The sequence below is a fragment of the Ceratotherium simum genome, chromosome 13, assembly GCF_057802395.1.
Source record: "Ceratotherium simum simum isolate JZ-2026a chromosome 13, ASM5780239v1, whole genome shotgun sequence".
NCBI lineage: Eukaryota > Metazoa > Chordata > Mammalia > Perissodactyla > Rhinocerotidae > Ceratotherium > Ceratotherium simum.
Window position 1 is genome coordinate 53,136,121 of NC_141912.1, and position 12,398 is coordinate 53,148,518.

At 42.4% G+C, this 12,398-nt stretch overlaps 1 protein-coding gene across 1 annotated transcript in view; it reads left to right on the forward strand.

Moving 5' to 3' along the window:
- LRRC1 (leucine rich repeat containing 1) overlaps window positions 1-12,398 on the forward strand; it is a 124,178-nt gene that overhangs the window by 67,519 nt on the left and 44,261 nt on the right. Inside the window, exon 3 of the mRNA XM_004424009.3 lies at window positions 9,377-9,455. Coding sequence (XP_004424066.1) covers window positions 9,377-9,455 — 79 coding nt within the window. The remainder of the gene's footprint in view (window positions 1-9,376; window positions 9,456-12,398) is intronic.

Consider the following 12,398-nt stretch of genomic DNA (forward strand, 5'->3'; position numbering starts at 1 on the left):
CAGAATCTCTGCTTACTCCGCAGATTTTCCAAACAAACAAATCAAACTGAAACACATTAAAATGAACTTTTCCCTTGACCTTGATATTCTCCTCAAGCTATAAACCCCTATTCTTTCCCCCAATTGCTAGGCCTTTTGAAGACATACTGTACCCCAGGTTCTCAGGCTTTTAGATTTAATGGAGCAGTATAATTTTTTTTAAATGGGATTGTGACACAGGATTGCCAACTCTTTATTTTCATAGGAAAAACTGTCAGTGTCATTTAGTAAAAAACAAAGAGATTGCAACCCGCCAGTCAGGATGTAATCTCTGATTAAACAGAGGACAGAGAACAGAGGACAACAGTCCTTTTAAATAAATAAATTTAGCTTCATGATCAGAAAACCATGTCACCTTCTCCCCATTTTCCTTGTCGTGCCAACCGTGAATATCGTGTCTCAAACTAGACTTGACAGCCACTGTTTGACCCTCCCTTCCTCTTTATCCACAGAGGCCAGTGGATAATGCTGGCTTCTCAACCTTTGTGGTTTGGCTTCCCCTCAAACTGCTCTGTTCGTGTCCTCTGGAAGATGACAGCAAATTCCTAATAGCCAAGTCCACATCTTCCTTACCCATTCGCTGCCATGTTGACCAACCCTTTTTGGGACACTCTTTGCTTCCTTGACTTCTTGGCTCTGCTCCCACAGTTCTGTTCCCTCTGCCTGTTTGGGACCCCCTGCCCCCGTACTGTGAGGTTCGCTTGTTGCCTCTCTCCTCAGACTGCTCACCCACCCCCGTCTCTATGTGAAATGACTGCCAAGTGGCATCTTGGAACCTCATGCTTGTGTTTCACCTCCTCTGTCTCTCCATATGCATCTCTTAGTCCAGCTCACTTGGAGCTGATCGCCTCTGACACTCCAGATCCTCAACAGCTGTTCACAGTCTTCCTCGGCCGTGAGCCGATGGACTGGAATTTTAAAGCTCTCTGTTCTTCCACATGTCAGGAGAGTGACCTTGGACAATTTAGTTAATGTTTCTGAGCCTGCTTCTGCATCTGCTGATGGAACTACCACTGTCTATCTCAGTGTTTGTTGCAGGGATTAGAGATGATGCGTGTAAAATGCCAGTTGCAGTACCTGGTACGTAAGAGGCCCTCAGAAATGGCAGCTCTTCTTATTTGGAGCCGCACAGTCAAGTGGTGTAGCAGGCCTTGGAGGGGAGTAGTTGCTCTTTTCAGAGCCGTACCTTCCACTTTTCCTGTTCTTGAGGCTGTCCCCTGCTGTTCTCTCAGAGCCTAAGACTTTTCCACTTGTGTCTTAGGAGCAGTGACAACAACTGTCAGGTGACTAATTTCAAAAGAGGCTTCTTTGAGCATCAGGCAGTTGGGTAGAAATTTCAAATCTTCATGTAAAGTAGAAGTATTGTGGGGCTGGCCCGGTGGCGCAAGCAGTTAAGTGCGCGCGCTCCGCTGCGGCGGCCTGGGGTGCGCCGGTTTGGATCCCAGGCGCACACCGACGCACCACTTGTCAAGCCATGCTGTGGCGGCGTCCCATATAAAGTGGAGGAAGATGGGCACGGATGTTAGCACAGGGCCAAAAAGAGGAAGATTGGCAGATGTTAGCACAGGGCTGATCCTCCTCACAAAAAAAAACATAAATAAAGTAGAAGTATTGTACTGAAAAATATAAAGCGTCTATCTGGTTGAAAGGAGGGGTGTGTGTGTATGTATGTGTATGTGTGCACATGTGCATGCACTCTTGATACCATGGCGGCTCACAGCATAAGGGTGAGCTCAGCATTGGCCAGGTGAGCCGTGGCGCATGTTTTATCACCAGGAGTTGCTCTAGCATTTGGAGAATTCAGTGTGTGAGCAAGAATATTAATCCACTACGTTAATTCCTCTCTCATAGGAGGGGACAGTGTTGGATGGGATGAAGATCAAGTTCTTTATAATCTTGTATTTTGCTCTTGCCTCATCCTCAATATTTTAACATGGTTAAATATAGAAGGTGCTCAATATAAATGTTGATAGTTTCTGTGAGAAAGAAGACCCAAGTGGGTTTACCTGTAGGTCACATCTTCCACATTTTCTCTTTATAGACCAATTAAACTCTAATTGGGAAATTGTTCATCTTGAATGAGTCTTGAGGTGGCTTGTGGAATGTTGATGAAGGGTTGAGGGAAGGTTAGCAGTCTCTGATATCTGTGTGCACGCTCGTGAATTACTGGGTTTCTGTTAGGGTCGCCTCTGCCCCTGGGTCTCTTTGCAGGGCAGTTCATGGGATGGCTTGCTTTGTGATAGTACCATTTGTTTAAGCTATATCATTTGTTGCTTGTCCCTCATTTGGTTTAACACAGAGATGTGGCATGGAGGTGCTGTCCTCAGTTCTTGACTACTGATGCAGTTATACATGTCTTTGTCTAAGATTGGATATTAAGAACAAGAGACTTATTTGAAGACTCAGTTCTGTCTGTATTGACAGAGTTCTTGATGATGTTTTTTCCCTTGGGCTGAGTGTATGTCGCGGGTGAGAGGAGGTGAAGAAAACATGCCGTAGACCCCACAGGTTGATATAAAAAGTGACCCACACTCAACAGAACCAATCTGAGCCACTCGGGGGAGTTGCCTTCCTCTCCCCTCTTCGAGTCCTTTACCTTCATGTGCTTTGTCAAGTTATCCTGCACATTATCGCATTTTACCTCTCAAAGCCCTGTTGGTGGGTGAGGCAGAGCGTGTGAAAACCCCTTTTATGAGGAAACGGAGGCTCAGAGCAGTTGAAGTTGACTTCTGTTAAGTGAGGATGCTGGCCCTGGAATCTGTCTTCTGATTCCAGGCCCAGTGCGCTTAGTAAGCAAGTATCTTTGAGCGCCTGCTGAGGGCCTGCACCTCAGGTGGTGGTAGTGCCGGGGAGACACACTGAGGGACAACAGAGATCTGATCCCTGAGCTAGAGGAGGATACATCCAGTGGGGAGGCGAAGTACAGTCGTCCCTCGTTATCTGGGGCGGGGGGGGGTGTTGGTTCCAGGACCCCCATGGATACCAAAATCCGCGGATGCTCAAGTCCCTTAGTCGGCCCTCCATATCCATGGGTTCCGCATCCGCAGATACTGAAAAGTGACTGTCTTCAGTAAATTTTTATAGATAATCACCTATGAGCTAAGTGCTCCATCAGAGGTCAGATGGGATGGTGCACTTCCCCTTGGCGCCCTTCCATCGAGCTGCTGAAGCTTCAGAGACAGCGTCATCCTTGGCTCTCACGAGTAGTGCGTGAAGGTGGCTTGTAGCAGTTGGGCACTTGCGGTGAGTTTGCATTTCTCTTGACCTCACTCATTCTTGTTAGAGACAAGATCACTTTATGGTGAAGAGCACAGGCTCTGGGGTGAGAAGGCCTGGGTTCAAATCCTGGCCCTCCTGCTTACCAGCTGTGTAGACCTGGCTAGGCCCTTACCTTTGCAGTGCCTCGGTTCCCCATTTGGAGAATGAACACGATAACGGTAACTCTGAGTTGTTGTGAAGATTTAAAAGAGTTAATTTCCACAAAGTGCTTAGAATCGTGCCTGACACTTAATAAGTGCTCAGTGAGTCTCAGCTGCTGCAGCGGTTTTTCGATCACAAGTTTCTAGATAAAAGTGCAGCCAGGCTGGAACCAGGGGAAAGACACTGGTCTACCCTTGGACCAAAGCCAGGACCCGCACCTTGTGCTAGTGAAGCCAGCACAGCCACCCTGCTGTGGGGACCGTAGTGCTGATGCAGTGAGTGTAGATGATGGCTTACATAGCTCTTGCCCCATTTTCAATGATAATATTTCAACTTACTGACTTTCCATATAATATGTCCTGAAGTTTAAAATATTATTCTTTGCAGTTTTACAAAAATACAAATTAACAGATGGAGGTAATAATTTCCTTTCTTAAAGCATTTCTAGTCTCCTGTAACTCTCTATTTCCAAATGCTATCAAAATGAATTAAATAGTCTTAGAGATGAGCCACAAAAATATGTAAGACTTGTTTTGCTCAGTATTTCATAGTACTCTCGGTGGAGAGAACCTAGTATTATAACTTACTAACATCAGGTAGGTCTTGAATCCAGGAGGAGAAGAGATGCTGTTCATATAGAACAAGAAGAAATGACAGCGAGTAATTAATTTATGCAGAAGGAACTTATTGTGCTGTTTGTGGGGGCTCTGATCATAGATAAAACAGGCTGTCTGCGTACAGTCCTCTGTGGACGGAAGTGCCCCGGAAGTTTCTAAACCCACACATGCTTAGAAGGAGCCTGAGAGGGCCGGCCCCGTGACTTAGCGGTTAAGTGCTCGTGCTCTGCTGCTGGCGGCCCGGGTTCGGATCCTGGGCACGCACCGACACGCCACTTCTCCGGCTATGCTGAGGCCGCGTCCCACATACAGCAACTAGAAGGATGTGCAGCTGTGACATACAACTATCTACTGGGGCTTTGGGGGGAAAAAATAAATAAATAAAATCTTTAAAAAAAAAAAAAAAAAAAGAAGGAGCCTGAGAGGTCACTTAGTCCCATCTGTCTCCATCACAAGAGGGGCCCTAAAATGGCCCTTTCCTCTTTTCAGGAAAGGGCTGGTCCACCTTGAGGATCCTGGGCATGTGGGGAGAGAGCCCTGCTGCCTTACAGAAGAGTGTAGACTAAGTCTATGTGTTACTTATGTGGAGTGGGGTGGGGGAAGGTGGAATCTCAGCTTGACATGTTAAAAATGGATGTCGAGAAAAGAATGTGAGTGCTAGGAAGGGCAGGGCAAGTCCTTTTAAATCACTTTTTAAATGATAGTATCTGTAGTGAAAGCTGTGTTCTGTCTGAGAAGCCCTTGGGCTAGTGGTGCCGGGGTTGCTTTCTGCCTGGTGGTGTTGAAGAAGGTTTTCGCACCGATAGTTTAGGGCTCACTATGAATTTCCTGTATACAGGCTGTAGTAATGGTTATATTGGTAAACTACAGATTTGGTATTTTTATTTTTTAAGTACTATGTCTCATTAATTCGAAGCAATTCTGATTCAAAAATAATGACAGCTTAGAGTGAGTCCGAATTAAAGGTTATCTTAAGAAAGCTGTAGGGAAAAGATTGCTTAATTTTATAGTCATTCCCAGACATTTTGTGAACATCAAATTTTTTTTCCTTGAACGTATATGAGACAAGTCCAGTTTGAATTTATAAAAATTATGATTAATTTTTTTGTTTCACCTTATACAGAAGCTTGAACTAAGCTGAATGTTGGCCAGTAGAAGTTTTGGTACATTCCTTAATGAGTAGATGAAAATCTCATTAATTATATTTAATATTTTTACGTAAATAGTTTGTTTATTCAGGGTTTAATAATTATTGCTTCTTAAATAGTTACAATAGCAAAAGCATCTAAATCCTCTCATCTCTATTAATAATGCTTCTTTTCTTCAAATTATTTGGCCTTGAATGGAAAACAGTGGTCCTCTCTGCTGATCCCCCCTGCCCAGTATTAACAAGAGGTCAAATAGAGTGTGCCGTGTGCTTTTACGTACATTACTCCCCTTATAACGACCCTGAGCTGAAGGTCTGATTATCCCCTTTTTATAGAAGAGGAGGCTCCTCATCTAGCAAATGGATTGTAAGCAGCTCTCCCTGGCATTGGGTCATCTGCTGTCAAGGGGTCTTTCCCGCCTTCTCTCCAGTTACTCTTCCCGTGTCGACATCCTGAAGTTTAGGCACACTGTACTGTCGTTACCCAGGGCTTACCCTCTCTTCACTTTATATCCAATGTCACATGCATGTCTGTGCTTCTCCTCAGCTCTTATTTATTTGGTTCAAAGCATAAGTGTCCTTCTTTGTCTAGTTTGCTCCCTTCTCTGAACTTCTGTAGCACTTAAGGTGTGATTATTTTAAATATCATTTAAAAGGCTGGCATTATTTTAAAATATCTATCGATGATCCATTTTACACACAAGAAAATGAAGGCACAGGTAGGTTAAGTAGTTTGCCTGTGGGCACAAACATAGTGAACATGGAAAAGTGGTGCAGATTGCTCTTGTGGCTGTTGGGCTTTGATGGAGGTCAAAGTGGATATAGGGAGAGACCATTGAAGAGGGTATTGTAGTCATCTAGGTGATTGGGGCCTGAGCTAAGTTAATAATAATGGAGTGGACAAAACAGATGGCTAGGAAAAATAGGCAATATGAGAAGGATTTGGAAATTGGGTGTGAGTGGTAAGAGAGGGTACGGGGAAAGGATTCGTATTATATATTTTTAATGAGGGAGTTGGTCAGCCTAGGCCTTGTTGAGAAGGTGATTTTATAATATACATATTTTTATGTATTTTATATGTATATATATTTTTGTTTGTCATACGTTTAGTCTTAAACCTCACATTTGTCCAGAGCAAAACGTTTGGGAAGCAGTTGAAGGGGATTTCAGCTGCAAATAACCTGCAAGCTTGATACTATCTCTTATAAGAGATCTGGGACTAAGCAGTTTTCTTACTGGAAAGATGAGATAATACCTACCCTATGGGATGTTTCATGACTCAAATGAGAGAGCAGCTGGTCCTTGCCGAGGCTTGGTGATGTGTTTCTCATTCATTCATTCAGTACCTACGACTCCTTATGCTTAATAGTGTCAGCTTTGGGGAAACAGCGACACACAAGACCAACATGGTCCTTCTTCCCAATGAGCTTAGAGTTTAGCGAGGGAGGGTGACTGTCCACAAGCAATTGTTTAATGAAAATCTCTAACATCTCACAAAGGTGAAGCCCCGGGAACCTGAGAGCAGGGGAGTCCAACCTAATCTTGGGGCCCAAGGAAGTTGTCCCCGAGGATGTGACATTTTAGCTGAGTATTTAAGGATGAGTAGATATTCCCCTTAGTTAATTTTCTATTCTGATATATTTTAGTAACTTGCCTAAAGCCAAACCAGTAATCAGGACTCTTCAAACCACGCTGTTGCCTTCCTTGTGTAAAGCTCTTATTTTTTCAGGCAAATACATTCTTTCTGGTCAAGTTAAGAACGTGCATATGGTGGAAAGAAATGGCCTTTGGAGTCAGGAGACCTGTGTTCTGTTCGCTGACCTGCTCCTCCTGTGCATACAGGGAGGTTAGCCTCGGGGGGCATGCCCCCCTAGAACCAAGCCTCCGGTCACTCTGTGTGCACTGAGGCAGCTGTGTTCTCTGGCGGTCGGTTTGTTACCCTCAGATCCGGTGAATTCCCGACCAGCCCCTCTTCCCGTGCTCCCTTGGTTGGCCCGTCTTCCCAGCTGCAGTGATGTCTCTGATGCTCTGGGAGGTATTCAAGACTTCTACCTAAATGAAGTACCTTTCTTCTTTCTCTGTTTACATGATGTTTTTCTTAGATAGAGCAGCAAGCTGCTGTAAAATTTGTATTTTAGTGTCAGCTCGATCTTCCTCCTTAGCCTTGTGAGGGGACTGGTGTGTCACTCTTTTCTCAGTCTTATAGAAACTGCTGACCGGGACCTGAAGTGGTGGCAGAAGAGGGACTGTCATGGAGTGCACTGGCCAACGACCAGCACCTTTCAGACCCAGGCGAGCCCGTGGCGTGTTGTCGCCTCACTCGCCTGGGTGGCAGTGCTGATGCTGCGATGGGTTTATGCGTGTCCGTTCGTTCTGCTGCACGGCGGTGCCCCGGCCTCGGCGTGGGGGGGCCGGCAGCAGGGAAATAGGCCTAGGCGACCGGCAAGTCACGGCCTCTCACTGAGCCTTAGTGTCCATTTTGTGGAATGAAAGTTAAAATAATTTGTGTTGAGATTAAATAAGAGAATGTGTATAAAAGGGCCTAGCACTGTATTTGTACCTCAGGGCCCACAAATATGTGTGTGTTGTAAAATTCCATTCCAGACTCAACTGTGGACAAGCTATGTATATATTGCTATTATATTTATGAAACTAGGATCATAATGTCTGTTCTTCACTCCCTTATATGACCATGCACGGCAGAGAATAGTGTGAGGAGAATGTTACCACAAATTTAAAGGTTTTCTGCTTTTACATTTGAACTAAAAGCTTTATGTAGCTTCTGCTTACTTTGCAGTTGGACCAGGGCATCCGTTTTTCCTCTTATTTATCTCTCCTCCCTGCCACCCCCAATTTAGAAATATTAGGTATGTTTTGGCTCAGCTTGCAGTTTTCAAACTGGTAGAAGAAACAGCATGGGGCCAGGAGAACCTTTTCTATTTTAGCCCTTCTTAATGTTAATATGTCCAAAATAAACATATTCTTGAAATTAAATGCTGTGAACTAGCCTTTTAAAGCCCTAAAAGCTATAACCTCAGGTTTTGTACCAAGAGAAAGAGGAATTTAAAGTAACAGTTTTGGTCATTTCAAAATCACAGTATTTAGTGGCCAGTAAACATGGGGAAAAATATTCAGCCTCATTAGTAATAAAAGGAATATAAAGCAAAATGTTGCCAGATTATTTTACCAATAACATTGACAGTTTTTAAATGTAAGAGGAAGAAAGGAGAGGGAGAGGTGTTGAATTGGGCCCCTTGTACAGGCTGATGGAAGTATAAATAGGTATAACTTGCCCCCTCTAAAGCAATTTAACAATATATATTAAGTGCTGTAGAGATCTTAATGCCTTTGACATAGAAATTATACTTCTGGGAGCTTAGCCTAAGGAAATAATCAGAAATGGACATAAATATAATTGTAACATCAGGAACTTGGAAACAACCTAAATGTCCAACAACAGGGGATTGATTAGATGAATTGTGAAAATATATGCAGTGGGCTTTCTGCCATTAAAAATGGCAAACTACTTGGAAAAAGGATGACAGGGAAGAAGGTTTGTAAATTAATGTCAAGTGAAAAAAACCAAATCAGCATGAACCTAGTATTTTGAAATATAATCTATCTATATACACTGTGTATATGTGTGTGTGTGTGTGTATGAGTGACAACTAAAAAAACATATCAGAATGAAACATTGTCTTTAGGTGATGGGAGTGTGGGTGGCTTTTATTTTCTTCTTTGGACTCTTCCGTATTTTCCAAATTATGTTTATAATCAGAAGAAAATCTAAAATTTAAAAATGCATATGTTAGCATACTTTGTAGAATACTTGGTATACAACCAAATGAATACATAAGGAAAAAAGCCTAATGGCAATTATAACAAAATGCTGTCAGTGCTTTTGATAGGGTGATGGGACTTAGTGGTGGTGGTTGTTTTTAATATTTTTCTTTAATGTGCTTCTGTTAAGAATATGTCTTGTATTAGGAAAGCAAATATAATCTAAATGTAGAACAATACTTGAGAAACCCACGCCACATGTGAAGGGAGGTAGTAATGTCCAGATATTCTTTTGTGACTGTGGTCCATCTTGAGGATGATGAAAACTGTTAGCAATGGTGGTAAATGATAGACATTTTCTTTACTCCTACAGATATTCCTGAAATTCCAGAAAGCATCTCATTCTGTAAAGCACTACAGATAGCTGACTTCAGCGGAAACCCACTGACTAGGTAAACTTTTTGCTTGCTTTTCTGCCTATAGTACTAAGGATATCTTTTCTGAGACCCAAGCAAAGAAGACAATCAAGTTACCCATCTTGGAGGTACCTAGATGGATCACTGTCTTGATCAAGGATGGCCGACCTTCACAGATGTTTATAAGTAGCACTGCACAGTGAAAGGCACACTGCGCTATTGATGGAGCACTGAAAGGATGTTGTCAGGGGCTGAGGGGAAGCACAGTGGAGTGTAAAAGCAGGAGTGAGGAGTGCATTTCTGAAGCAATCTGAGGAATTGGATTATTTATAAATTCCTGTTGAACCCTCTTGTCTTGTGGGATGAGACTGAGTTCTAAACTCCCAGAGAGCTTACCCCATAGTTATCCAAGGAGAAGTCCTATTGGAGATATTTTTTCCACTCTAGTAATGAGACATATTTACTGTCTCATCTTTTCTCCAACTCTCCTTTTTAAAAAAAAAAAAAAAAACTCTACTGACACCATTATTCCTTACTTTAGCAATAGCTGTGAGGATTTGTTTCGTTTATCCTTCCAAATAAAGCCACCTATCACTGCTTTACTGCTGATTCCAGCTTTGTCCTTCCTGGTATGACACAGCACACTGCCTGGGCATAGCTGAGTGCTCTGTCAGAGCCCTTCTTGTGGCTCCTGGCTTGGTCATGAACCCACTGACCACTGGCTTATAGGTACCTGTGTTGCCAGGATAATTGAATTGATGCCCATGTGGCAATGTAGGACAGCCCTTGGGTGTCTGTTCCAGAGGTGTCTCTGGGCCAGGTGGTCCATTTCTAAGATTTCTCAAGGCGTTGTAAGTAGCCTCAGAAGAAAGGTACTTTTCCCTTCCCTTTCTGTTTAAAAAATTTTATTTATGTATTTTTTTAAGGATCTAGGAAAATTGAGATTGAATTTGGATTCATCTCACCCATTTCAAAATTGCTTGGGACCTGTTGAGTGTGGAGTGCTGGGGAATGCCCTATTTAGGTTTGTTTTTCCCATATCTGCTTATTTTCAAGAAGTTAATATGTTTTTTAAAATATTTCTGGTTTTCTTCTTTTGAATATCAGTGATTGTTACTAATAACATTTATTTTTATGAAAAATAGTAATCCAGTAAGTTCTAGCCCAATGGCTTTCCAACTCCTCACGGTCCTCCAGTCTTGTCCTCTTTCTTAGCCGTCCTCCATGCAGTGGTCCCTCTTCTTCAAACCTTCGTGTAGCTCCCTTTTCCCATAAGATAAAGTCCGAGCTCCTTGATGTGCTGTGCAAGCCTCCCCCACCCCCATCTGACCTTGGCCTGTCTTTCCACCTTCATTGCCCTCGTTACCTGTGTCGGACATCTCATTCTGCTGTAATAGATGCTCGTAGGTACGCATTTATTTCACTCCCCGGCTCTCTTTCACTATGCCCGTCCTTGTGCCCTCCTTTAAGGTACAGTGCGAGCATTCCATTTCCTGATTATTCCCCACGGTCCCCTCCTGGGCTTCCATAATGCTCTGTGCATACTTTTTCCACACTTTGAAATTTACATTGAAGTTATGGCTTTGACCAAGACTCCCCAACTAGACTGAGAAAGTTACCTTGTATTCTTCTATTATTTACTCTTGTATCTCCAGACCTCCTATACTTGCTGGAAATGTTTCTTGACCTGAACCAAGCTCTTCTTCCTTAAGGCAGCTTGTAGGGTTAGGCAGCTGGGAAATGCTCATTATGCTGCCCTGGAGTTTTTTTTAACCATTCAGTTGCTTAATCTCTTTTTCTTCTTCTTCAGTTTTCCTTTTCTAATGTCTCCTGACATAGGATTTCACCGTTATCTCAAGACTCTCGACTAGAACACACTCACATTGTATGAGGATTTAGTCGGTTTTTACCCTGGCCTCGTATTTGGCAGGTTTCTTAATGTGCTTTTAGTTTGGGAAGTGTGCTATTTTAAGGACTAAGACATTAACTGTGATTTAAGGGGGGACCTTAAGAGTTATTTAGTTTGGCCTACTTATTTTGTGGTTGTAGAAACTGAGGCTCAGAGAAGTTAAATGACCTTTCAAGATCATGCAGCCTCTGAGTGGTGGCTCAGACTAGAATTCCTTTCTCCTAGCCTTAGGTCTGTGCTTCCTGTCACATCATACTAGTTTGGCTCTCAGTGTTAACAGGCAGTAAAAAAGCAAGTCAGCCATTTAGAAATACATTTTCCTTATATTTAAGATCATTTTAGGTAGTTTTAAAATTATAAATTGATATATACTTGCTGGTAAAAGCTCAGGCAGAAAAGATAAGTTGCATCTTTTTAATAAAAAAATCTTACCTCTCTTATACTGTGGAAGAGGTTTCAGCTTCGTAAAAAGCATTCCTAAGAATGTATTTCAATGATTATGAAAATTCCAGTTAATACTCTCGTCTTGCAGGGCCTGGATTTGAAGTTTGGAATTACCTGTATTAAATGTCAAACAGTTAATGTAGGATTTGTTTTTTAAAGAGGAACCTGGAAAGAGGAAAGAAATGAAAGACTAATCTAGGGACTGTCGCTAATACAAGAAGTCCCTCCCCACCTCCTAAAAAATGAGTTGTGTGTTCTGTTATCAGTAAGCAGATTTATGTATGAGGACCTTCAGCATTTTAGATGCGAGGAGATCTTTTTGCCTTCAGTTGTGGTTTTTTTTTTTTTCTCCCTAAATACTGGTAACCGTAGAAATATTGAAAGTAAACTTTCTTTGTAAGTTTTTAAATAATAATTTTATTTTGAAACCTCGCTTTTCAGTAGAATTTAAGGGAAGTATAAAAAAATTTCCTTTTGTGTAGAACATAGTGAAACATACAATTATCTCAAGCGATTGGCATCTTAAATCGAATTAAAAGAAGAGTTCAAGTAGAAATTGGCTGGCAGCTGATCAATTCTAAGTAATCCATAGCTTTGCTCTGGTATAAGCTGCAGGAGAAAAGTTA